We start from the raw sequence: 24,920 nt of genomic DNA on the forward strand, positions 1-24,920 counted from the left end.
CCCCGCAATGTCTGTCATCAGCTTCCTCATACCTCTTAGAAATGGCTAGCAATATGCCTTTATTTTCTTGTATAGAAATGTAAATAATACATTAGTATTTGTACAGCATCACCTTTATGTGACTAGAAAAATTCCAGGTTTTTTTACCCTTTTTTTTTCTAATCTTTGTTGTGTATTTGTATTTTTGTCCTGCTCTATGAGAACATCAAACTTTCCCAGTAATTAAATTTGGTAATACAGTTTACACTTGAAATGTTTTGCTTATACACAGCTGTCTACATAAAAAAAAAAATCAAAAGAGCTTCTGAGGATATTTTTTCAGCTTTTGTTGATATCTGAAACAGTTACAAATGAGATGTTTAAATAATTGTATAAAATTAAATATAGAGATATCTTTATAAATTTTGTTACTTGAATATTGTAACCCACTTCTGAGAATACTTCCGATATATGTACTTTTTAGTAATTTTTATCTCAAAATACTTATAGAACTTCCTCAAACCTTCGTGTCTTTTAGACATGTTTTCTGTAAGTTGACAGAAAATGGTCTTTAACAGTTGAGAAGCTGAGATTTGAGCAAACAAAAACAATATATACAGAGGAGGCAAACGTATGGGAGATGAAACAGCTTTCCCTACAAGCACAGAATTCCTGCCCACTTATATTTGAGATGCAGAAGTATTTCAATAGAAAATAGTTCAGTCTCTAAAACAGATGGAAATGAGGAGAGGTTAAATTAATATTTCACCATTCTTTCAGCTGTTTTGTTTCTTTCTTGCTTATATATTCTTTTTATAATAATTTTAGTTTTTAAAGGTATAAAGCTGTATGCTTTGGAAGTAAGAGGGTAAATTGAAAGAAAGTTTAAAAACAGTCTTTAAAGTAGCATTTTCATTTTTGGTTTCTCTCTATTTTATGTGAGCTATACAGAAAACAGATGGAAGCATTATTAATTTTTTCCCCCAGTGAGTTTTAGTGCAGCATATTTGTATGTGTTATCTGAAACATATGAATACTTAGTATTGCTGCTGTTAAATTTGTAATGAGTTGTAGGGATTGTGAAATTCCCTGACTGGCTCTCATGCAAGTAGTTCATTTGCAGTGCTTAGATGTGTTAAGATTAAGCAGGGGGAATATGGCAAGCGCTACCCCTGACCCTAGATGAAAAATTCAAATTTCTAGCTTTATGAGTTTACCCCGACTCTGTTGTTTGGTGAAAATCAGATAAACACTGTGTAACTCTGCAAATAATCTTGCAGTAAAACCTGGTCCTAAGTATAAAAGATTGCATGGATTCCATGTCTGATGTTGAAAATTCTCTAGTAAGTACAAAGGCATGGAAATCTTGGGGCAAATTCTATGCATCAGGTGGACATCTTTGCTTGTGAATAGCAATACTTAATGTGCACAGGCATGTTAGGTGTTGGAATACCCAAGTCAAATTGTATTTGTTGAAATTGCAATGGTGGCTACATGAAAACATTGGTTTTGAACTTCAGCCGCATCTTCACAACCGGCTTGCTATAGCATTCAGATATTTTCAAGTGGGACAAAGTGTTGTGAAATATCTCTGGTTATATTGTAATTTTTAATTTAATTGCAGTAAAACTTATTTTAATGTACTGTGTTGTGTCTGTATAGATATTAATAATTCAGATAAGTGAAACTAAGTGTGTAAGATATAGTATAACATACTGTAATCTTAAATATTTTTCTTTTTAATAAATATTAATTTTTTAAGCTCAGTAATTTTTATCCAGAAATGTTAAGGCCTTATGGGCAAGGTCCTGCGCATCTGTATATTCTGGCAGTTTGCATCTCCACAATGGAAACTCAATCCCTATAAAAATTAGAGCACATAGTTGTGAGTGTATAATTGATCATAATGAAACTACTTATTTAAGTAATGTTACATACATCGTTAATAGTCCTTATATTCCTTTGAAATTTGCAAGGACAGATGGAGTGCTGCATCTGCTTTAGTACAAAAGCCAGACAGTGATCTTAATATGTACAGAAATTAGGCATGGGATACAGCAGTATTTACTCACACAGAGGCAGGAAATGAAAGTGATAGAAAATGCAAGCTAAAATAGAATTGCTGAAGGTCAAAACCCTTTAAATTGGTGTTATCATTACACAGATGATATGTTTCAGAAGCATTTTCGTCATATTAAAAAAATGGTTACCTATATTATTACTAAGTCTTTTCTTATTTTCCATAATGTATTTGAAAAATCATTGGTTGCACAATGTGCAGTTCTGTACTCAGGCTTGTCTGTTGTTTGTAACAGCAGATGATTTCTTGGAGAACTGGACCCAGAATATATTACTCCAGTTCATTTATACATGAGTGTTTGTGTGTTTCTCTAGAATAGATATATGTGTTCTGTTCTTGATCTATGTGGTATTATCATTCTTTACAAAAAGAAAAAGACAAAACAAAGCAAAATTTAAAAGGGACCTATCTGCACTATTGATTTTAGTTTTTTATTATTTCATAAGATGCTGTAGCCGGATCAAATGTTGTGATACTAGGCTTTTATAAGTTGTAGAATAAATTTAACTATAAATTAGCTATAAAATAGCTGAATTAAAATCGCAAGTAAAACATTTGTTTATGAAGTGGTATACAGTAAGTAGCCCTTTATAAATGATGATTACTCTGATCAGTACTAGCGCATGATTAAGAAGACATTCAAAGACTTTGATAAAAGTTTTTGTTTGTTAGTGATTACAACTGTATTCCCAGTAATAGCTGAATTTATAATTTGTATGTGTGAAAGAGCCATTCTTTAGATAACAGTGTAAACATTGCTTTTATAAAGCTGATGAGCTGCAATTGTGTTACAGTGACAAAATCCATAGGACAACTATGTTTTTTCTTTAGTAAAATGCTTGAGATGAGAAATATACCTCTTATCTGCATGCTGATATCTGTATTTCTCTGCTGGGAACTGATTTAAACACTTCATGAGAGATTGAAGTTTTCAGTGCCTTAAACATCCTTAAAAGCTGCTTTGTTCATTGCAAACCATATTTAGTATGACCTCATGATAATGTAGCACACCTCAAGTGTCATGCTTGTCTTTACTATGCACGTTGGAGCTGTGTTCATCTATACTAGACAACTGCACTTCAAGGAAAAATTTTTTTTTCTTGATAGGCAATTAGCAGTAATTAGGAAGATTCACTTCAGTAAGATGTCAACATTAGATTGTTTAAAAAAGTTGAATGTCAGTGGCTTTAAAAGAGGATTTTTTTCCCTGACACATAGGTATGGCATGTGAAACATGAAATGTTAATTTAACTTTTCTGCTTATTATTCATGCACAATATTATTTTGTCATTCAGATACTACACTTACAGAGTGCAAAGGGTGTTAAAATAGTGCTGCTAGAATAAAAAGAGGATTAATCTACCATTGGTCAATTAGCCAAAGGGTACTTAATGGTCTCTAAAGGCTACTGAAGTCTAACAACTAGCTAAAGCACTGGCAAAAAGTCCTCTATATTACCTTCATTTACTTGACATTTTGTGAAACAGTCAGCTGCTGATAACTGCATTTGGCTGAAAAAAAATTATAATTCAGTGATACAGTAGATTTTACTAAAATTTTAGAAGAATAAATGACAAATAACTTTTACATTTTAGAACTTTTTCTTGCTTTTGGGTCTTTGTTTCAATTTAGGGATAGGATGTTAAGTCACCAAAGACTTCTGTTTCACATTTTGTCTTCGTGTCTGGAATACTAAGTAATCAACCACATACAGCACTTGCATGAAGAAAACTTTCACTGAGGATTTGGAGTTATTTGCCTTTTCTCTATATGATTACATCAAGTATGCAGCACAGTTGCCTTTTTAGTCTGGTATATATCTTTTTGTATTTTCACATAGCTACATACCATCTTTATTAATTTTAGCTTTTTTTCTGTGATCTGCCTCAAGCAGAGGTAGGTTTTGATTCAAGAGAAGAAAACAGGGTCAAGATTAGTGGGACTGAGTCAATAGATTTTGCCTTGGATATTGTAAATAGGTTTATCATTATGCTATAATACCATTTGATAGAGTGTGTAAAATAGCAAATACCTAACTCTGTGCCTGCAAATATGTTTTGAAAAGTTGTCTAATGGTTTATGCATGCAACAAGTACTGCTTATCTTGTATTTTTTTCATTATCAAGCTAAAGCTGTGAGAAAACAGCGTTCTATGTAAAACCTTCAGACAAGCAGTGTTAGATTTTAAAATAGAACTTGGTACAGCAGCTATGCATATAGCGAATGTATTTTATTACCTATTGTAGTGAGGTTACTTAGAGAAATGAAAAAGGAATGTGTTACTTTAGGTTTCTTACAGACATCTCTATGCACTTTGTAATGTTTTCATCTGCCAGAATTTTAGGATAGGAAGTTTCATAGCAAATATGATTTTTACACATCTCAGGATATTTATATTAGTTATAGTTGGATTACAAAATGAGTAGTAAAATCAGGTTATGTCATTGCTTAAAAAGGGTTTAAAGAACACCCAATCTACATCCTATTTTATGATTTTGCCTAGAAATGCATTCTATATAATATATTCTCCAAATATAAAAGTATGGGATTATGGGATTATGTACAGCAGTGGCAATGCAATATCAGCCACCACCAACAGAAATGTCATTTTCATAAATGCCAGTTGCAGTAGGAGGGTGACTCTGCTGTAAACTGAGCCGGTTGTTGTGATGCCGAGGAGCAAAAGGCCATTCCAAGGAGCTTGCTACATTAATCCATTGGGCCTTCCATGTAGCTGTCTTTCTGAGCAGAGGGCTTATGGTAAAAAGCCTTGCCGAGTCACTGGAAGTTTTACATTGACTACATAGCAACTGAGATTTCGTCACGTAACCCTTTGTGTACAGCGGAACAGTGTCATGGGTATACCAGGAGCAAGGAGATTAAGATAGATGGATGTTAAAATATTGAATCGATAAACATCTGTTAAGCCAAACACTCTGGAGGAGGTGAAGCAGACAAAGGCCGCTACATCGTGGAGGAACAGCGGTAGGCTGCCTTTACCAACATCTGGTCTAGCTGGTGTTTAAGATTCTACCTTTCATCCTGGTGACCTCTTCCCCTGGAGTAAATCCTTTTTACTCTGTCACTCAGGATTTGCGTGCATGGTAGCACACACACAAAAAAACCCCTGTGTCTAAAAAAGAAAAAAGAACAAAAGACTAAAACTTAGCGAGTGGTGAGGGACAGCAGGGTAATGAACTTGCTTCTTAAGTAAGTAAATGCAAAGAATACCTTTTAGGCATAAATATCTTCCCAGGGCAGAGGGACTGTTCTTCACATCCTACTTAGATTTATATAGAATTTTCACATACTTTTTCAATATATTGCAAATAGAAGAATAATGCAATGGAATTATCAACCCTGTAACACCATTTACATTGTCTCCAGAGCTGTTTGAGAGACAACCTTCTTGATATCTCTGATTGCAATTTCATGTCTGCCGTTGTCTGCTTTGGACATTGGGGCTGTTTGTCTTGTACATCATATACTACTTTCACTTTGCCGTAGTTCTGATGCTGTTTCTGAATTTATGTACATTCATATATTAAATAATTTTTTTCTACCTCACTTAAGTAGATTCTGTAACCAACGTAGCACTATCTTCTTTGGCGCCTGTCCCATGAACACCTTTTCTTTTTCAATATATTTGCTGTCATTTTGAGGAATGTGGCCACTGCAATCATGGCATTTTAGACCAGATGCATTTTGGTGGTAGCAGTAGCCTAAGAAAGTTCTGAGAGTCACAAGCTATCTTGGGCAGATATGGGGGCATTTCTAATTTTAATCAGAGATATTGATCTAGCTATGATTTTTTTTTTTACTTTTTATGAATAATTTATTATAGAGATACTGAATTATGAAATTCTGCGTGTAGAAATATTGGCTGTACTGGACAAATTAACCTAATCCTTATGTCTTTCTGTACTATATCTTTATGTACTACTACTGTTTTTGCTTATTAAAGTAACCTTCATTTTGTCATTTACTCAGATTGTATTAATTGTGAGAATAATATATCAGATTAAGGAACAGCCAATTAGAAAATACATTAATACTATTTATCTCTTGTTCAATAATGACAGCAGATGCAGAAGAGAATGAAAAGATTAACCCCTTTACTAAGAACAGCACTTATCTCAGATACATATGAAAACTGACCATTGGCTTTAATAAATGCACTCAAGTGTGAAGTATCGTTAGAGTTTTAACTTCAAATACAGGATGCATTTTCTTCGATCCGTTTTTTTTTTTTAAGCTAATGCAAAATCTACAGGCATTCTCATGTCATTCATAATGGGAATAAACATGACCATAAGTGATTTTTCTTATATTTGGGTATATATGTGATCTTCAGATGATCGATATAGAAGTGTACGTGTATATAAACACGTCTATTAAAAGTTTTTTCTAATAACATCAAACAGTATAAAATCTATTTTTGAGTTAAATAATAAAATGCTTGGAAATAGAACACTATCTTTAACTTTCTCTCACCTATGCTTTTTCTGTACCAGCGTATAATCGGACACACATTTAGTCATTTCAAGCTGTAGTATTTTCTCCAGTTTCTTATCAGGTTTCTTCACAAAGGAAGGAGTGTTTTTGCCCGTCGAGAGATTTCAATACCATTTTGTATAATTGTTCCTTATGTTAAACTACTGTATTACAATCTTCTTTGGAATAATAAGATAGTACTGTAGTTACCCTTTTAAGGAGCAGAGAGTTGTTAGGCCATTGGTGGCTTTCATCTGAGTACAGATTAGTGACAGTTAACCACTAGCATGAAGATTATTTCAGTTCCCCTTTTTGCAGAACAACATTCAATATTATTTAAATTAAACCAAATATTTTATTTAAAAGATTACCACTATAAAGAGTATTGTGAAATATATTGTTACAAAGATTGAATAAGCCTTGTCAGTTGTCAATCAAGTGCAACAAGACTGAGAGTTTGTTTGTATGTTATTTGAACTAAATCCCTAACAAGCCTCGTCTGCTAATTGGACTTAGCATTTATGTTGCTAAATGAGAAGCATTTTGGCTGCAATATAGGGTGGTAAGACCTACCCAGTGGAATAAACAACTAACATCTGTTATCCTGTCCTGCTCCAGCTTGGCTTTTACCACTTAAGTACCTCAGCCCTAGAGTCAAGGTTATGGAATATGTAGTTCTCTGGCTATGGTGCATATATGTGAAAGGGAAGAAATAACACACCATGAGTAAAGACCAGCCAACCAGAAGATATTTAGTGCAGCTGGTCCACTTTGCTTTAACCTCTACAAGACCTACAAATATCAAAACAAAAGCCAAGAGAAGGGTTTATGTTTTATAGCAGTTGTCAACACAGCAATTCGAGTGAGCTTACTGCAGTCGCCATTAAAACAGATTTAACATTTAACCGCCTTTAATATGCATTGGTGTCTGAGACACTGTGGTATTTCTTCATGCTCTGTGTAGAAATAATTGCTGAATCCCAGAGGTGCTCTAGGTAAACAGGTTTCAGCAGTAACTACTGTTAGTTTTGTATGATAATTTTTGCTTCTTATGGTAAAAATAGCAATGTGTATGGTCAAAATTGAATTAGCTTGCCTTTTAAAAAAATGGCCTGTTTTTAATGTTAGTTGACTTCTCTTTCCTGACAGATTTGATCTTTGCGTGGACTAGAGAACTCAACCAACAGCTATGCAATACAATTACAGATAATATATAGTTTCATTCCTCTTGAATTCTGAACCAGAGAAGCATTTCATATGATCAAGTGGAAATATTTTTAGGATGCAATTGTGATTGTTTCTTCTCTTTGCAAAACAGGTGTTGACCTCCAACCTGGCCAAGTGGCAAGAGGAGAAGGACGATTTACAAGAAAAATTGAAGTTGAGAGAACATCTGTCTCAAACTGCTGGCAAGAGTGAAGCCACACCAGCTCCTTCAAAGAACATTGATTTAGAGATGAAACAGCTGCAGTGCAAGCTAAAGGTGACAGAACAGATTATCTAGTGCTGAGGATAATTCGTATGAACAGTATTTCATAACTGGGTCAAGCAGATATACATATACTCACATATACATATCATTTATGTATCTTAGCCAATGATTAGCAACTTAGGTGTTAGATAACCTTTGATGTTAAGTATAAAAATGTAGTCATAATCAGGAGAATCAAAAGTTAACAATTAAAACAATTTTTGCAGATCAAATAGGTCAGACAGGAAAACTTGCTGGGTTTTCACACAATGATTAAATGCATCTTGTTGGAAAGTGCTATGGAATTACTTCCATGAGAATTGTGTTGATTCCTTGCTTCCTTTAAGAAGGAGGTAAGCAATAGCTATCTGTGAAGAGGGAGCAAAGAATTTGAGCTGATGGGGCAGCTCATGTAATGTAACAGTGTTATGTTACCTATATGTCAGCACTATTGTCTTCAAAGAGTCATCATTCTTTTTGTATTTGTATTTTTTAGATTAACTGGTAGGCAAATACTAACTTGTTGATGATTTCATTTTTCAGTCTCCAGTGATTCTGTTGTATGTGGATGATGTAGATGGTGGACTGTATTGATCTGAGAGCTTTCTCAGCAGGTGGCCTGATTCGAACGTATTAATTCTTCCTCTCTTCTCACTGGAGGAAATATATGTGCAACAGAATGTCTTAAAGTTGGTTTTTTCCATCATTTTGTGTTTAATATTTGAGGAAAGAGAAAAGGTCAAAATGGTACAGCTTCTTGCTGCTAGAAGAAACAGCACACTAGCAAGCCAGCTGCCTAAGGATCAGCTAGAAGAAAAGGCCATATTACATGAGCGGTATAGCTGGCACTGGCTATTAAGTACTGGATTAGCTGTACTAGCACATGACATGTGGATAGTGCACAGACCTCTCAGCTGTTGATGGTAATCATGGTATTATAGATCTTGGCTATAGAACGCTGGATGAGTAACATCTACATTCAGGGATTACTAAAGGTAGGTCACATTGATAAAGAGATGAGGGCAGCAGGCAGTAGCCATGAAAAGGCACATAATTTCATCTGCTTTAATTATGAGAAAGATATCCTGAAACCATACACGCTGACTTCTTGAGTGTTGATTTTAGATTTGGGTTTGACTAATCTGCTTCTGTTGCTGGTGAGTGGTAACTTCTGTTAATTAGGGTTGTTCCTTTTAGATGAGTGTCCTCATTATGCACAAACCCAGTAGTCAATTGCCCTGTGAAAGTAGGAAAAATAAAAAATAAGCATTTTTAAAAAAATACTCTTAAGAGTAACATTCATGCTAGAAGCCTACTTTATTTGTGTGCTACAGTGAACTACAAAATATATTGCTGAAAAATCAAAGTTTTTTTTGTTTCTGCAGCAAACATTTAGCAAGCATATATAAATCTGATGCCAAAAATACTAACATGACTTTTAATTCCTTCTTAAAGATTTATTACATTTTTAATGTAAAAAATAAACCATGTATTGAAAACTGCATTTAGAATAAACATAGTCTGTGACCTCAAATCCAGATTAATAGAGTAAATTAACTAGTTGCTCAATTGGATGAGAGTTTTGACTATAAGGGCCTCAAAAGCTACTTAAGTTACTGAAATTTTTAACCTTATTTAACCTCATAATTTTTCAAAAATTTGATCCTACAAATAATTTTTAGCAGAAGAAGTAGGTAAAAGCTGTCAACTATTGTTCCGGGCTATCTAGCATATTTAAAAGGGATATGCACAGTTACTCTCCTAAATGTCTGAATGTGGAAGCAGCAAAAGCTTTCCTTACAGCTCAAAATGAGCAAAGTACTTGGTTTTGCTAGTTAATTTTTTTTCCTCAGAGCTATCTTTACAGTGTTTGTTTATGTTGTGTGTAATGACTCCTTGTATCTTTGCCAATAGGAAGAAATGCGTTAAGTGTGGGTGGTGAGTTTGGAAGCAAAATACCATAAGCATATGTCTTTGCCTCTGAGCATGTGCAGAGGCCCACCTAAGTATTCAAGTTTGTATCTGCTGTGTTAACCATGTAACTGGGTGCTGTGCTTCACGCTAATGAAGCTCAAGCTCAACAAACAGGTCTCAGGAAAATCAGGAATATTCTGCTAGCATACATAATTTTAACAATTTTCTGGTTATACCTCACATTATAATAATAGTAAATAGACTAGACAAGTTATTAAAAACAATATTTTACATCTAACTGTGCACACAAGAATATATACTCCCCTTGAGGTGCAGAGAGTTATGTACAATACTCCCATTAATGTTAATAAGCGTTACAAGTCTGCACTGAGCAAAGAAATTCTCCTGAAGTATCTTTGTTTACAGCTTGTCTGATCTGTTCACTTATTGTTTATACATAGTGAGTAAAAAGCTTTAGTACAGTGGCTGAACCTGCATGATATATGCACACATATATGTCGCATGTACGCGTAACACGTATGTATCTTTTTGACAACACCTTTTGGAGTTCTGAAATAACTATAACTGATATGTTTGAGCTGCCATTTTCAGCAATGGCATTCAATGCATATGCTCAGATTGCTAAGAAGGCTACATAGTTAAATTTCATATTTTTATTTCTGTAGAGTGATTCAGTTCTGTATTTAAATCTTGGGTAGATTATCTGTATGTTTGCATGGAGGAATTGAGGCTTTTTTTACTTCCTGCTATATACAATGAGGAAAGGCCAACAACGGTATACTTCTCCTTCACTGGAATTACACATGCCTGAAAGTTAGGATCATACCTTTCTGTTATTAAAATGTAGGATTTGTGCTAGTGTGGCCGAATGGAAATGTCTTTGTCTTGTGCTTTGAGTTTCAACGGACACAAAAACAACTGCTCTTGTAAATTGTCTTGTATTTCTAAATGCTCAGGATGAAAGGGATTATAGGAAATTGTTGCTCTGTAGATGTTGATCCCTTGTGCTGTAGAACTACACCATTCAAGGATGTAGTTCAAATGAAGATCCAGTTTTATTTCTCTTCTTTTCTGTTACCTTTTCAGCTGACCATGCTATGCAAGAGAAAATGTGATCCTGATAGGTGCACTGGGCTTACAGATGTCCTGGGGAACATCTGTTAATCATACATTATTGGAGCAATTGAAAAGTACTGCGTTTGATCATATTTTCCAAGGAATGTACTTTTGCTTAAGTGTTGTTAGAACGTAAGAATGCTCCTTTTGTACCAAGTAATTTCTAAGAACGTTCATAAAATATGTGGAAGCCTGTTATTTCAAACAAATTTACTGTTGCTTGAAATAATATTCAGTCTGCTTTATTTCTATTTTAATATTTTTCAATATAGAATTCGAATAATGAAATCACTAAGCAATTGACCACCATTAAGTCACTAAAAAACGAAGTCCAGGAAAAAGAACAACGGATTCAGGAACTACAAGCAAAGTATGTTCACTCTTCTATCCGTTGTGTTTGGTGCCACCCAGTGGCAGGTGTATAATTGTTACAATATTAACCGTTAAGTAGGTTTTTAAGAGCATGTTTTATTCTTCTTTTTATTGCAGTCTTGCAGGCTGTTACAGGTTATTTTTAGAAACTGGAGCAGTACATGTTAAAATTGTGTTTTGTTTAAATTCATGAGTGATTAGCTAGCTACAGTATCTGTATTTCCAATAAGAATACCTTAAATCAAAACTCAGACTCTAAAGAAGACTATTTTATCCTTGATGTAAGTCTAAATGAATTCCTCAGCACTGTTAAGCAGTCTTTCAAATACAGTAATTCTTTGCCTAGGGGCTAAGAGACATGTCAAGGTTCAGATGCTTAAACGATTACATATCCAATCTTATATTCATAAAAAGCTCAAAAGGACAGATGTATTTGTTTGTGTTTGAATTGATTGAGGTTTACTACTCATTTTGAAATTCACATGTATTGTGAAGTACGCAACTGAGATTTTTATTCTCCCTACTTCAACTGATATAATACTTTTCAATTATATTACTAAATAAATATAAGCTATTAGTGTATTTGTGAATTTCTTGCTTGTTCCAGGGTTTAACTCCTCTAACCATTCTAATTGTATTTGTAGAAAGAATGCAGTTTACTTATCTAAAATTTGTTCATTTCAAACATAGAGAACTCTTAAAATTGTTAAATTGTGTACATTGTGTATTTTCTGTTTCAAGGTGAAACTGAATTTTTCCACCATAAGACTTAAATTTAAAATAGAGTTACTGGTTATTATTCTTCCTTTATAAAATAGATACTGTTTTTTCATAAACTGTAAGATATAATCACAAAAATAACATTAATAATATAAATATGAAATAGATGGAAGAAATTTTAAGATGCAGTGCTTTCCTCTTTTTTTTTTAATATGGTATTGACATGGTATCAACAGTGTTTTATTCCTGAACATATTACCATCATTCATTTTGGTTCAGAAGTCTGAACATATTCAGGTATTGCTTATGTTTATATTTAAAATATTAATTTATATCATAACAGTGGAGGCATTGTATAAGGCATAATTTTCTCATTAGATAGATATTACGTTGTAGTACATGAATTTTTTTTTTGAGAAGTTTCTGAAAAATACTGATGTTATTTCTACATTTTTCAGTTTTCAAGAATCATTATCTTATCTGACATATTATAGGAATAGATTTTTCATGTATTTCTGTGTATTACTCAGTTGGATGAAAGGAGACTTCCGCCTTTCACTTTCTTTTGAAAATGATTTTGTACAAAACAGTGTTTGACTGATACCTGCTTCAGACATCAAAGAAATCTAATTAAATTTTGTGTGTTCAGCAGGTTTTTTGCCTTTTTTTGATAATAGCTGAAGAAGAATAATTATGCTTTCAGATGTGACAAGTTAGAGCATAAACCACAGCAAAAAGCAAATAAATAAATTGCATATTTAGAAATAGGTCTGTTTAATAAGAGACTTGAAACTGGTTTCAGTGGTTGAGAATAGGGTAAATTGCAAGAATTGCATCAGCTTTTATTTAAAAAATTATTCTAAAGCTACAGGGATGATAGTTTGTTTACTGCATTTGTACTTTTTAGTTGTTTAAAATAGTTGCATATTAACAATAGTTTAACAGTGACATGCAGCGTGACTTGTTCTGTTCTAGGATTTCTCGACTGGAGAGGGACCTTAATATGAAAAGACATTTAATAGAAGACTTAAGGTCTCGTCTAAAAGCAAATCAAGAAAATGAGAAAACCTCTAATGAAACACTGGAAACTCTTGAGAGAAAGGTACTTCTTTCGATAGTTTTAGGAAAAGCAAAACCTGGTGGATTTACAGAAGTCATTCCAACACACTATACATACTAAATCAATATATTGCTTTAAGCAAAAAGCATACAGTTAATTTAAGGGTATAATTCCCTCCACTATAATTTGTATGAAATCAGTGTATGGTGATAGCTTGGATGGATTCAGCATAATTTAATGTATGTTTATCAGAGGTATAATTAAATATTAAAGTTTTCGGAACACTGAGTTGCAAGGATATGCTGTAAGTAGTGAGATTTAGCTTTATGCACTGTAAGTTCATAAAATACAGTAGACCTTAAACAAGGGTGATTTTACATGACATATCCTAATGAAGTCCATGCACCTCTCCTGGCTATAGTAGTTAAATGCTTTAATATGTTAATCTGTTTTCTACTGCAATGTTATGAATGATTCATGGTTCTTAGCTTAATGTAAATCTGTCTGTGTAGGTAGGGCTTGATTTCTATAGCAGATTATTTCTCCTGCAAAATTCTAGGACAATTTCACTGAAGCTACTAGAACTTGTATATGTTTTGGCATCTTATTATATTATCCAACCAATGTATTGCACTTTGGCCTCTAGTACCAGAAAAAGATTATGACGTTTGGTTCTCTGTGGGATTATGCAGCGTATGACCCCAAAATAGAAATAAATAATTTGCCTATTTACCTTTGTTTTCCTAGAACGCGAGTGCTCACTGAATATCACAACCACTATCTCTGCTTGCAGTCATATACCACTTTCAGCTCTAGAGAGAGCTACTGTCTTACCCTGTCTTACCATGCCAAAGATAAGGTGTTATTAATAAACCTGCAGCCAGAGTGAGAGCATAAGTAAGCAAGGGAGCTGAAGTATGAAATACCTTGTTTTGGTTTTAGACGAAAGATTTAGAATGTAATGATGTACTTTAATGCTGCTGTTTGAGTATTTTAAGCACTGTATTTCTCAGATTCCAGAGAATCAAATTCCATGCATTAATTTGATTATTCCATGTGGAAAATCAACTTGATAAATTTTACATTATCTTCAGCAGAAGATCAAAGAAATTCCCTGTTACTCAATATTGTTGGGAAAACTTTGTGATTAATACTGTCAGGAGAAATGAATGATTTTCTAGGAGCATTGGTCTATTTCATTTTACCCAAAATCAGTGTTTGCATTGTATGGCAAAATGATAATAATTACCTAAGAGGCTTTACAGACTATACAGACTATTAACTTGTAGACGGTTATTTTCTCAGGTGAGTTTTAATTAATGTTTTTACCTCCAATAGAAGAAATGAGTGGAAGTTGTGCTTTGCTCCCTTTTACATGCACTGTAACAGTAAAATATACATAAACAAACAGCTCTGCAAATGAAGAGGTTTTCTTTACACTTAATACAAGTCAAAACTTTATATAACAAGATAGTGTGCAAACGTATCTCTACTGGATCACCAGTAGAGATTTGTTAAAGAATGTAATCTCAGAAAAAGATACTTTAATAAAATTATTTATATAATACAGGTATGTTTATGCAATATAGGTAACCTTAGTTTTGATTGAATTTTCATTTTTAAGTTTTGTATCTTAATAGTCAATTGCTCTTGACCTTTCATTATTTCAGGTAAAGGCACTGGCGGAAGACTGTTCGAACAAAAAAACTTCCATTGACTCACTGAAACAAAGACTTAACGTAGTCACAAAAGAGAAGTCTCAGTATGAGCAGATGTATCACAAGGCTAAAGATGAGTTGGAGAAAAAGGTATATTAGAGTTGTGATGGCTCCACTGTGGAACTTTTTTGTACCTCACTTTCAAGTGAAAAGTTGCAAGGTCATCAGCTTAGGCTTTTTAAATACAAAAGGGAAAAAAGAGCATAATAATCGTAACATGTTTCTCTGATTTAATTCAGTCATATCACTGAAATTTAGATGCTGAAACATGGATGTAATGTCTGAAAATGAAACTACTTTTTCCCATGAAATTCCATTTTATGTGTTGCAAGTAGAATGTTCTGTGATGTTAACCATTGTGTGGAAGGTTGGTTTGTTCATTCATTCTTTCGTTTGTGGTCTACCATACCTGCCCATCAGCTTTTATCATATCACTACTGTTTCTCTGCGGATATATTTCAGGATCTCAAGCTTACCAGTCTAGAGAGCAAAATGTTTGAGACTCAATGTGCCATGACTGAACTTGAGACTACTGCATCTCAGCAACTACATGGCTTGGCTAAACAGAGCGGACAGGCTTTGAAAACTGTACAGAAGAAGCTGCTGCTCACCAATGACAAAGTAGAAGAGTTCATCACATTTGTGAAGGTTTGAGTTTTGATTTTTTTTGAATGTTCACCTAAATAAAGGTGTTCTTGAGTGAAAGCAAAATCTAAAAGATTAAATGAGGCTAAACTTTTGTGCATTCCCTGTTCTGGAACAATCTTTGAAGTTCCTGCGGTGGCCTAGTGTCAGCTCTGATCTGGTCTAAAAAGGGAGAAACAGCCAATGGCTCTAGGTCTCTCTCCTAGACTTCTAAAGACTGCCACAATTTTTATTGGTCATCTTTTTGTATATGGCTGCTAGTGTACTTGTTCCCAAGAAAAAGTGCTTAGTTGTATGGCAGATAAAAATTTTCCAACACATTTAAGAAAATAATTCATATCTGTTGATTAGTGCGAATTATCTGATTTTCCACATGCATGTGCTTTTTATTGCAGAAATATTTAGTAAGGAAGCCTCTATATTGCAAAATTGTAAGCAGTTTTAAAAGCAGTATGTAGAATATTCTTTTCTTATTTTGGTTAAATACTTAACGATCTGCTACAGGGTATCATGCAATAATACTGTATCTGTGGTGTTGTACAGATCGCTTCATAATACTACTTCAGTGTGAAATTCTACAGAACAGACTAATCTGAGTTTTGTATCTTAATATTCTAAATATAAATATTGTTTTTCTGAAATATCCACTACGTAACTAAGAATTATAATGCCTATGCAGTACATACCTATCTTGAATTTAGCATGTGTCTACTATATACCTACTTTCAGACAAGATTATATCTTACTAACTCATGAAACAGATCCACTTTGCTACTGTTCTTGGATTTCTGTAGAGGTGGGCTGCTTTCGGATATGTTTGAGCAAGTCTGATAGGATCCAAAGTAAAGAGCAGTGGTATTCTGATGCACTGTAAAAAGAAGGCATATAGTTATCTTTTCATCAATAACTTTCCACTGTGGATTGAAATTTAGTGACTTAAATACTTGTGCATTTTACCATCTTTCTGTCACTATCAGATAACAAGTCACTCTACATGGCAGTTTTCAGACCTCTGGTGTTGGCCTGAAACCATAACATGTTCAGTTCAGTTGCAAAATTCACATCGACTTCATTATGAACAAAAGACTGTACGATGTTGAATGTACTTTAAAATCCTAAATTCAAAGAATTTATAAGCTAAAATATCGAAGGTGAAAATTATTATTTACTTTCATGAAAAAATGTGCCTATTATTTAAAAAATGAGTTATTTTAGGTTTTAAGTTTGTGATTAATATAAAGGCTATCTTCTGTTTACCTTGTTTTGTAACCCTTGGGAAAGTGGTATAAAAATGATCACTGTGCCACGTGATTCAGAATTATCTTGCCTATTCTTGAACAAACTGTTATTTTTCATGGGGGAAAATGTGCTTTCTTCTAATAGAGAATTCTTCCTCCAAGAGAAAGAAATGAGTGTTCTTTCCACAGCTGCATGCTTATTTTTGGCTAAGTATGGGAAAGTCTGAATTAATCTAATGTATTATCTATGTTTTTAAATACTCTTATGTCATTGATGACAGAAAGATGCAATTCAGTCTCCATTCAGGCTGCTAGGAATTTTGGAATGACTTCATTGAATAAACTGCAGTAGCAGTTATAGGCAAAGGAGATAAACAAGTGTTCGTACTATCAAAACTTTACGTACTTCCATAATGAAAAGTTTTTCAAAAATTAGAAAATGAGAAAGTAAAAGAACATCTATTCTCAACTGTTCTCAAAAGTAGCTGTAATGAGGAAAGTCACCTATTAGCAACTATTATGATACTTTATTTGTTGTTGAATAAGATGACTGCTTCTCTGTTAGTTACCATGAATATTCATTAGCATTTACATGGTCGTACTGTATGTGAAAATAATGTTAATATATAGTTTCTCTATAAATAATAATAAAATTTAGCTAATAAAGCTAAAATACGTAGTTTCTCCTCTGCATAGAAGAATATGCATGTATATTTCAAGTAACATTTACTGACTACTGTTCCTCTGCAAAAAGACTGTTGGAAAATAAAGATGCTGTCTGTAAGTCAAATAATGATGAACAGAGAGTTTCTCAGTAGACTGCTTTGTTTAGTTAGGTACTAAATATTTACAGAAAAAAAAGTTCTCTGATACCAGATTTTATTCACAGTATACCGCTGTAAAAGATATAGTTGAAAATCCTTGGCATTTCAGTCAAATTTTGTAGTATATCAAGTAAATCCTGTTAAAATACCTCTTACCGTATCCGATGCTATAACCTGCATAGGAAGGTGGAGGTGGCACAATAAGTAGCAGTACTTCTTTCTGCAGCAGCTCTACTTTGAAGTCTGTCTGTTTCATTTCTACTGTCTCCTTCTAGGTAGCTGTCAATTTTCCCCAACCTTGGTTCTCACTCAAGTTTCAGTAACTCAAGTAAGTTTTTCTGTATAGAGATCAAGTTTAACCCGGTTTAAACTGTCTCTTGCTTAACCTGTTTAACATATTTGTATGACCCTTTTACCTTTGTCTGCTATTATGATCACTTCACAAGCGTTACTTGTTTTTCTGAGTGAAAAAGTAATCTTCTTGTCATTAATCAATTGAATGCAGTTACTTTTTCTAGCTGTTGCATGTCTGTCATGACATTATATAGTTCTTTTTTTAACATACAACAATTAAATCCTTTCAGCATTGCTGATTAATAGCTACAGCTGATAATCGGACAACAGAGGAACTTCAGAGAAGAGAGTGTGGCTCTTTCCGTTTGTAGTAGGCACTGTTCCTTGCCTTTAGAGTTATTGATAACTCAGAACCACAGGATCTTGAATCCATTTGGATCAATATACTAAGTTACAAAACCTGGAGGAGACGTGTCTGGTAGAACTCGGACATACAGCACTGGATCAGTTTAGAGGATATGATGAGTTATTGATTAAGCACATATTTGTAATGTACAATAAAGCATTGCATTGCTATGGGGAGCCCAGTTTGGGACACTTATGTAACTAACTAAAATTGCTAGATTGTAAACTCTAGTAATAGTTTCTAAAAATGGTGGAAGAAATAATTATAAACACAAGTCACTGTATCCAATATGTTGGAGGTCATTATTGGACTTATTTTTGTTGGAGTGCAGTATAGCGATCAGGTGTTATGTCCCAAATTACATTCAGTGGAAACCAGTAGGGCACCTAAAATAGATTGATTCAGAGCAGCTCATTTCTCCAAAGCTGTTATGAGGAAGGTACAGGCTAGTAGAAAATACGAATAGAAATTGTGCACTGTAACAGTTTATTAAGTAACAAAAAAAACGGTTCCACAATTAGAGGGTAGCTCCTTATAAATATCTATTTCAGTTTGATAGGTAAAAGAACACAATATTTAGAAATAAAAAGGCAATATAAAGGAAGTGGAAAATGGATTATAGGTAATAATCTGAAAATATGAGCAGCAATAGAGTGTAGAGGATGGAGAAGAGGCTAAAGGTATCAAGATGAAATCTGTGAGTAGCAAGGCCAAAAATAATCACAAAGGGGCAGGATTTAAAAACATACTAGTAATAAGACAGCTATTACAGGGTGGATATGACCCATCATTAGATAAAACAACTCTGTGATTGTGTAAAGATAGAAGTCTTGTATGAATATTTCTGTTTTGTGTCTGGAAGGAAGTAGGCTGATGTTATAGGAAGATGATGAAACATCCTCAGTCTATTAGTAGTCAATTAGGATTTTTTAAAACAATTTCTAGTAGCGAAGTAGGAGGATTTTAAATGATTTCTAGAAAGAAGTAGTATTTTTAAATTGAGAACTTTCATAGTTCTCAACTTTATAGAGCTGGTTAATGAATTTTTCTCTTGCTGATCCTCATTTTGAATAAGTATTCAAAGTAAGTGTATATATACTGTAACACTGCTGTGAGTCTAAAAAAATGATAATATTGAGTCGATATTCAGAAAAGGCAGTCAGGATAGGTATTTTTAGGTCAGTCTGACCTCATTTCTGGCTAAAATAAAGAAAATCTGATATGAAATTCAATTATTAAAGTATTAAAGCATAGGAGTATAGTTATACTTCTTAGAGTGGTTTTACGAAAAGTTGCACTGAATAAATCTGATTTCTTTTCTGGAAGGCAGTACAAGTCAGTTGATAAAGGTTACTACTTATTTTAATATACTGTTTTTTAGGATGTCTGACCTAACACTGAGACGTTCAGATAAAAAATGTAGGCTATGGAATATCAATAATGTGTTAAATGGATTAAAAATGGCCTGTGCCATTGATCTGAAAAGTAATTAATGAAATTTAGGTGTTTCTAGAGTTCTGAAAGATCAGTGCTAAACTTAATTATTAAACATTTTCACAGAATTAGATACCAAATCCGGATAAAATTTGCCAATGACATTTATGAAGACTGATAAATAATAACGAAAGTAAGGCTGTAACTATAAGGTAAGTTAGGCCCAATAAAACATTTTTATTACAAAAGAACACAAGCTACCTGTAAGAGGGACCAGGTGGCTCTGGGAGTATTTTAGTTGCCTTTTATAAAGCTACATGTTTTCATCCCATCCATCAGTACCATAAATTCTCTTAGAACCATGCATCCAATTTCTATAGTGTACCATTGTTCACTGTTTTCTAGAACATGTATTGCACTATTGGATCCTCAGGTGTATCTTGCCAGTTATGTGCAGCACAGCAACCAAAGCAGAGTGTTCTTTGTTGTTTGTAGTACCTGTGACAATGCATGCAGAAAACGGCCATTGGATAAAGTTAAAAAACTATTAGACTACTTGACCGGATGTCTATCGAAAATAGGGTACAGCATACTAGTTTGCTAAGAAACTGTCCAAAATCTTGCCTAATTCTGCAGGAATTCTGTTCTCCTGCATTACTGTACTTATTTTTTTTTTTTAGCTCACCTAGACTTTCACCATATATTGCTGCTATGGACCCTTGTAAGCTCAAGACTGAGTAGTGCTGTCTGTCCCATTCAACTTTTGCATTAGCAAAACTCACTTTCATAAGTTAATCTGAAGTGATGACACCTGCCTGAGCGCGAAAATATCAGAACTTTTCTGACCTTGAGGAAGACCTTTTGAAGTTTTGATAAGGCACCTACATTCAGCTGCAGCTGTAATAAATAGGTGATGTCGGCTGAATGCTTCGAAGTCAGCTGAGTGCATTTCTCACTTCCATAATGCCTCTGCAATTTGGGACTTGTGTGCCCTCCACAGAGAATGCCCACTGAAGCACAGTTCACATCTGGTCCATTCTGGCATTGTTCTTGATAGGTCTCCAGTATAACCATCTGATAGAATTGACTGCCAAAATCAAGACCCATGGCAGTTTACTTGGCAAGCTTAGTGGATCTACCTGGGGGTCTAACATTCACTCTCTTTAGACATCTGCCCTCATTTTTGCTACTCAGAGTAGGGCCTAAGCTAAGTGCATTTCCCCCTTGCTCTGTTGTTTGATATACAGCTACGTGCAGCCACACGTCAGAGGCCTTATTCCACCTCTGCTTGGCCAAGTTATGCTTTGTTAGTCATTTGCCATTCAGTCAACTTACCTTATATCCCAATATATGTCAGTCTATCTTACCTTTCTGCAGTTTACCTTGAATCCTGACATCAGTTTTGCCATGGCGTATTTTCTCACTGCTGTCTTGGGCTGTAGTTTAATATGCAGTTTAAGATTAAAGTTAACACTTCTGTTAAAACATTCCACCTCTGAGTGACCCTCACTGCTCATTTCTGCCCCTATGAAACTTCCTTCCTCCTCCATTTATGAAATGTGATCATAAACCTTATATGGGTCAATTGTGAGCTAGCTCATGAAAATGCAGTTAACCTTTTGAAAACCCAGAGCACCAGCTTTTGTGTACCACAGGGGGTCAGAGCAGGGGCAGGTTTACATGGCTGCAGACTAGAGATGCTGGGACTGCCCTTTAGTGGCAGTGCTAATTGAAAATGTCAAGTGAAACTTCTTCCTGTTACAAAGAACAACTAACGACTTACCACTTTCAGGTTAAAAATCCCTGTAATTTGGCAAATTCCTGCTATTTACCATTGTTGTATTTTTCTCTTGAACTGTTCTGTGTTGAGGAAGATAAAGCATTGCCAGGAAACATGTTCTTCTCAGAATGGCAATATGCAGATGACGTCCTACTTGCTCTTTATCTCAAAATAAATTAAAAAAAATAAATAGAAATAATTAGTAGTTGGGAGGCTCAAATATTTGGGAAATATTCTGTTGGTTTTTATCAGCTCCTTTTCAACAAGAGAGCAATGCAAGTACACTGCTACTGCCTGTACATCCAGCTACAAATCCGGTTCTTTGGATAGAAGTAAATCCTTGCAGGGGACTCTCAGAATTCTCCAGGTGTGGTGAGACATTAAGAAACATTCTTCACAGGACGTTTCCATTGGTGAATGTATTCTCAGACCCTGTAGGTTCAGTTTTCCTGGCAGGACTACTGCTCCAACTTCTAGGCTCAGGTTGTGCAGAACATGATTTTTGTATGAGTACCCTGATCAGATGCAGGATGCCATTTGAATGATCATTTGTTTCTTCATCTAAAAATTCTAAGCGTAATAGGTAATTGTAAAATTTTATAATTGGCAAAAATGGACTGACTTTTTATTGAAATAGAACTATAGTTTGCTGTGCAGATGAAAATTGATTTATTTTGAAAAGTTCACACACTTGTTTATGAACCGTGCCAATTTGGAAGCATTGTTTGACAAAACAAAGGTTTCTTCAGCAGGTCACTGGCACATTTTGTAAATGACAGCAGATAGTATCTGTTATGTAAATCAGCACTGTCAGTTTTGATTTGAACGTGGACACCGTTAATATGACTTCAAGTTGCTAGAAAATGTTCCCAACTGGGAACACTTAAAAGCCAAAAGATAAGTATATTTCATTTATTACACTCCAAACTGTCAACACTTTACCTAGAAAAGTATACCCAGAGTGATTATTTTGTATTGTATGGAGTGGATGATGAGTCTGCCAGTCTCTGTTCAGTCAGAATCAGCACAGTATTTGGTTACAAGGATGTGTTCCAGTCTAATGAGAACCAGTATTCTTATCTGCAGAATACACACCTTTAAGAGAAGGTGTCCTATACACAAAGCAAAATCTGTGTACTGAAAAAAAAAATCATAATTAAAAAAAACAGGCATTTATTGCTTCTTTTTCACTATGCGTGCTGCTTTAAGAAAAAAGGAGAAACACAGCTTTTATTATGAAATACCAGCCTTTCTTGGTTCTGAGAAGAAATTGGTGATAAATTAAGCTAATCTCCATCAGGATTACTCTGCGTCTGGGATTTAGGCAAATTGAATCAGAGGCCTGAATAGTGACAGTGAATATCTATTAGACTGTAAACAGAATAATAGGCCCTGTGAATTTTAATGAATGAAGTGAATGGCTGAACTCTTATAGTTTACAGAAGGCATATGGTTAGTGATGCAGGAGCAGCATATAATGTAGATGTCTTAATGGAAAAATCTTGATGACTAAAAATGAAGAATAAATAGAAAGATTTTGAAAAGCTTTCCTTACTCTTCTTTTTTTTTTTTTTTTGCTTTATAGACTTAGAAGGATAACATTTCACTTTGGTTTTTGGCTATGATAGGTAAAGGTGATAACAGATGTAGCTTAAAATATGTTGAAATTTTTTTTTGTAACCCCCTCTGTATTAAGAGTTTAGAGGAATGGATTTAAAAGATTTAACTTATGTAACCAAATTGCAAAGTATGCCAGGTTTCTGAAGCTGTGTGTGTATGTCTCATGCAAAGTTTACATGCATGTCTGACTTACACAGGTGATTTTGTTATTAGTACTACTTTTGTTTTTCTTACAGTGCCTGGGAACTATTCTCATAGACCATGACTCTCTAGTAGTAGATACTGTGTGAACAGATCCAACAAACTTGAGGTGAACAGGAAACTATTTTCACCAACTTGCAAATAACTTCCTTTTCTGCCTCAGGAAAAAAAAAAAAAGACTTGCAGTGGACTCCCTGGAAGGGTATAGATCCACATGTGATTCCTTTAAATGGCTTGTAGAGACTGCTTTTTAAAGCTGATACTCAGCCCTGTGCATAATCTGGAGATAGAAAGATGCCTAGTTTAAAGACAATGGCCAATTTGGGATCTAAAAGATAGAAACGATGTTGCCTGGAAAAGGGGTAACTGCAAGACTTGGGGGATGGATGCATCAGTACAAAGCATATAGTAAAGGCTCTGGGCTTGAAGTGATTGGAAAACTTTTCGGCAAAATGACAGGAAAAGTAGCAAAACTTAGAAAGGATGAGAAAGGTCTCCAATAATGTTTTATTTAAGAGTTCATGTAGAAATAATTGTTCAATGTATGTCAATAAGCTTACTAAGAAAGCAAGCCGAAGCAGAGAGAACAGAAAGCACCCATATACAGAGCCTTATGCAGTCTCTTCAGTAATTTAGAAAGGTGGGAGTTGAGGGGATTCCCCAACAGACATGTGAAAGAGCTACAGAGAGGTGGGAAGAGCTGTAGGAGAGTGGAACCATAAAAAGCAAGAAGTGACAGTATTTTAAGAAAACACAATTGATAAGATTTATGGAGGTTTTTTTGAGAGTATAAGGAATGCCAGAGCTGACCTCTTAAATTACGTTTCAAACACATTTGTTTCATCAGTGCAGTGGTCTTATATGGGGCATCTGGTTTGTAATTTTTATCCTTTGCATGTGTTTCTGCAGAAAGATAGCATAAGCTCAGACACCGAACTGAGTATCAGGAAATCTTGGTGCTCTTGACATCTTGGTCACTGACCTGCTATGTGACCTTTGGAGTGTTGTTTTACCTCAGTATTTCTTGGTCTGCCCTGAATATTCTTTGTTTGCCATGTCCAGTATAACTGCTGACTTTGCCTGCCCTAACTGTTCAGATAATAAACTGAGATCCCAGGCATCTCTTACTACATCTGTGTGAAGCTCTAATCTCTGTCAGTGCCTTTTTTTTCCCTCTGTGTAAATAATGGTAATATATGATAGTTTAAAGGAATGATGCTAGTTTTGCTAGTACCTGTGTAAATCAGAGGTAATTCTGTTGAAACCAAAGAATTTACAGCAGGGAAAAAATTAATGTAAATGAGGTAGGACTTAAATGCTGAAGTAAACAGGACTTTAAATTATTATTATTGCCCATTTCACATAAATATAATTTCAGAAACCAATATATTTTGACAGAAATATTCTTCCTGTCATCCCATGCTGATTATACGTATTTCAACTCATTCTCTGCTGTAAAGAAAACTATTATTTTTCCCTGTTACAGGTCACAAAACATGGTAATTGTGTTGAAAATTTAGCAACAATACAATG

General features: G+C 34.4%; 1 protein-coding gene across 1 annotated transcript in view; it reads left to right on the forward strand.

Moving 5' to 3' along the window:
- CNTLN (centlein) overlaps positions 1 to 24,920 on the forward strand; it is a 205,264-nt gene that overhangs the window by 172,939 nt on the left and 7,405 nt on the right. The window contains exons 19-23 of the mRNA XM_068422921.1: positions 7,872 to 8,036; positions 11,348 to 11,445; positions 13,143 to 13,269; positions 14,898 to 15,035; positions 15,408 to 15,593. Of these exons, the coding sequence (XP_068279022.1) occupies positions 7,872 to 8,036; positions 11,348 to 11,445; positions 13,143 to 13,269; positions 14,898 to 15,035; positions 15,408 to 15,593 (714 nt within the window). The remainder of the gene's footprint in view (positions 1 to 7,871; positions 8,037 to 11,347; positions 11,446 to 13,142; positions 13,270 to 14,897; positions 15,036 to 15,407; positions 15,594 to 24,920) is intronic.

The sequence above is a fragment of the Nyctibius grandis genome, chromosome Z (assembly GCF_013368605.1).
Source record: "Nyctibius grandis isolate bNycGra1 chromosome Z, bNycGra1.pri, whole genome shotgun sequence".
Classification (NCBI taxonomy): Eukaryota; Metazoa; Chordata; class Aves; order Nyctibiiformes; family Nyctibiidae; genus Nyctibius; species Nyctibius grandis.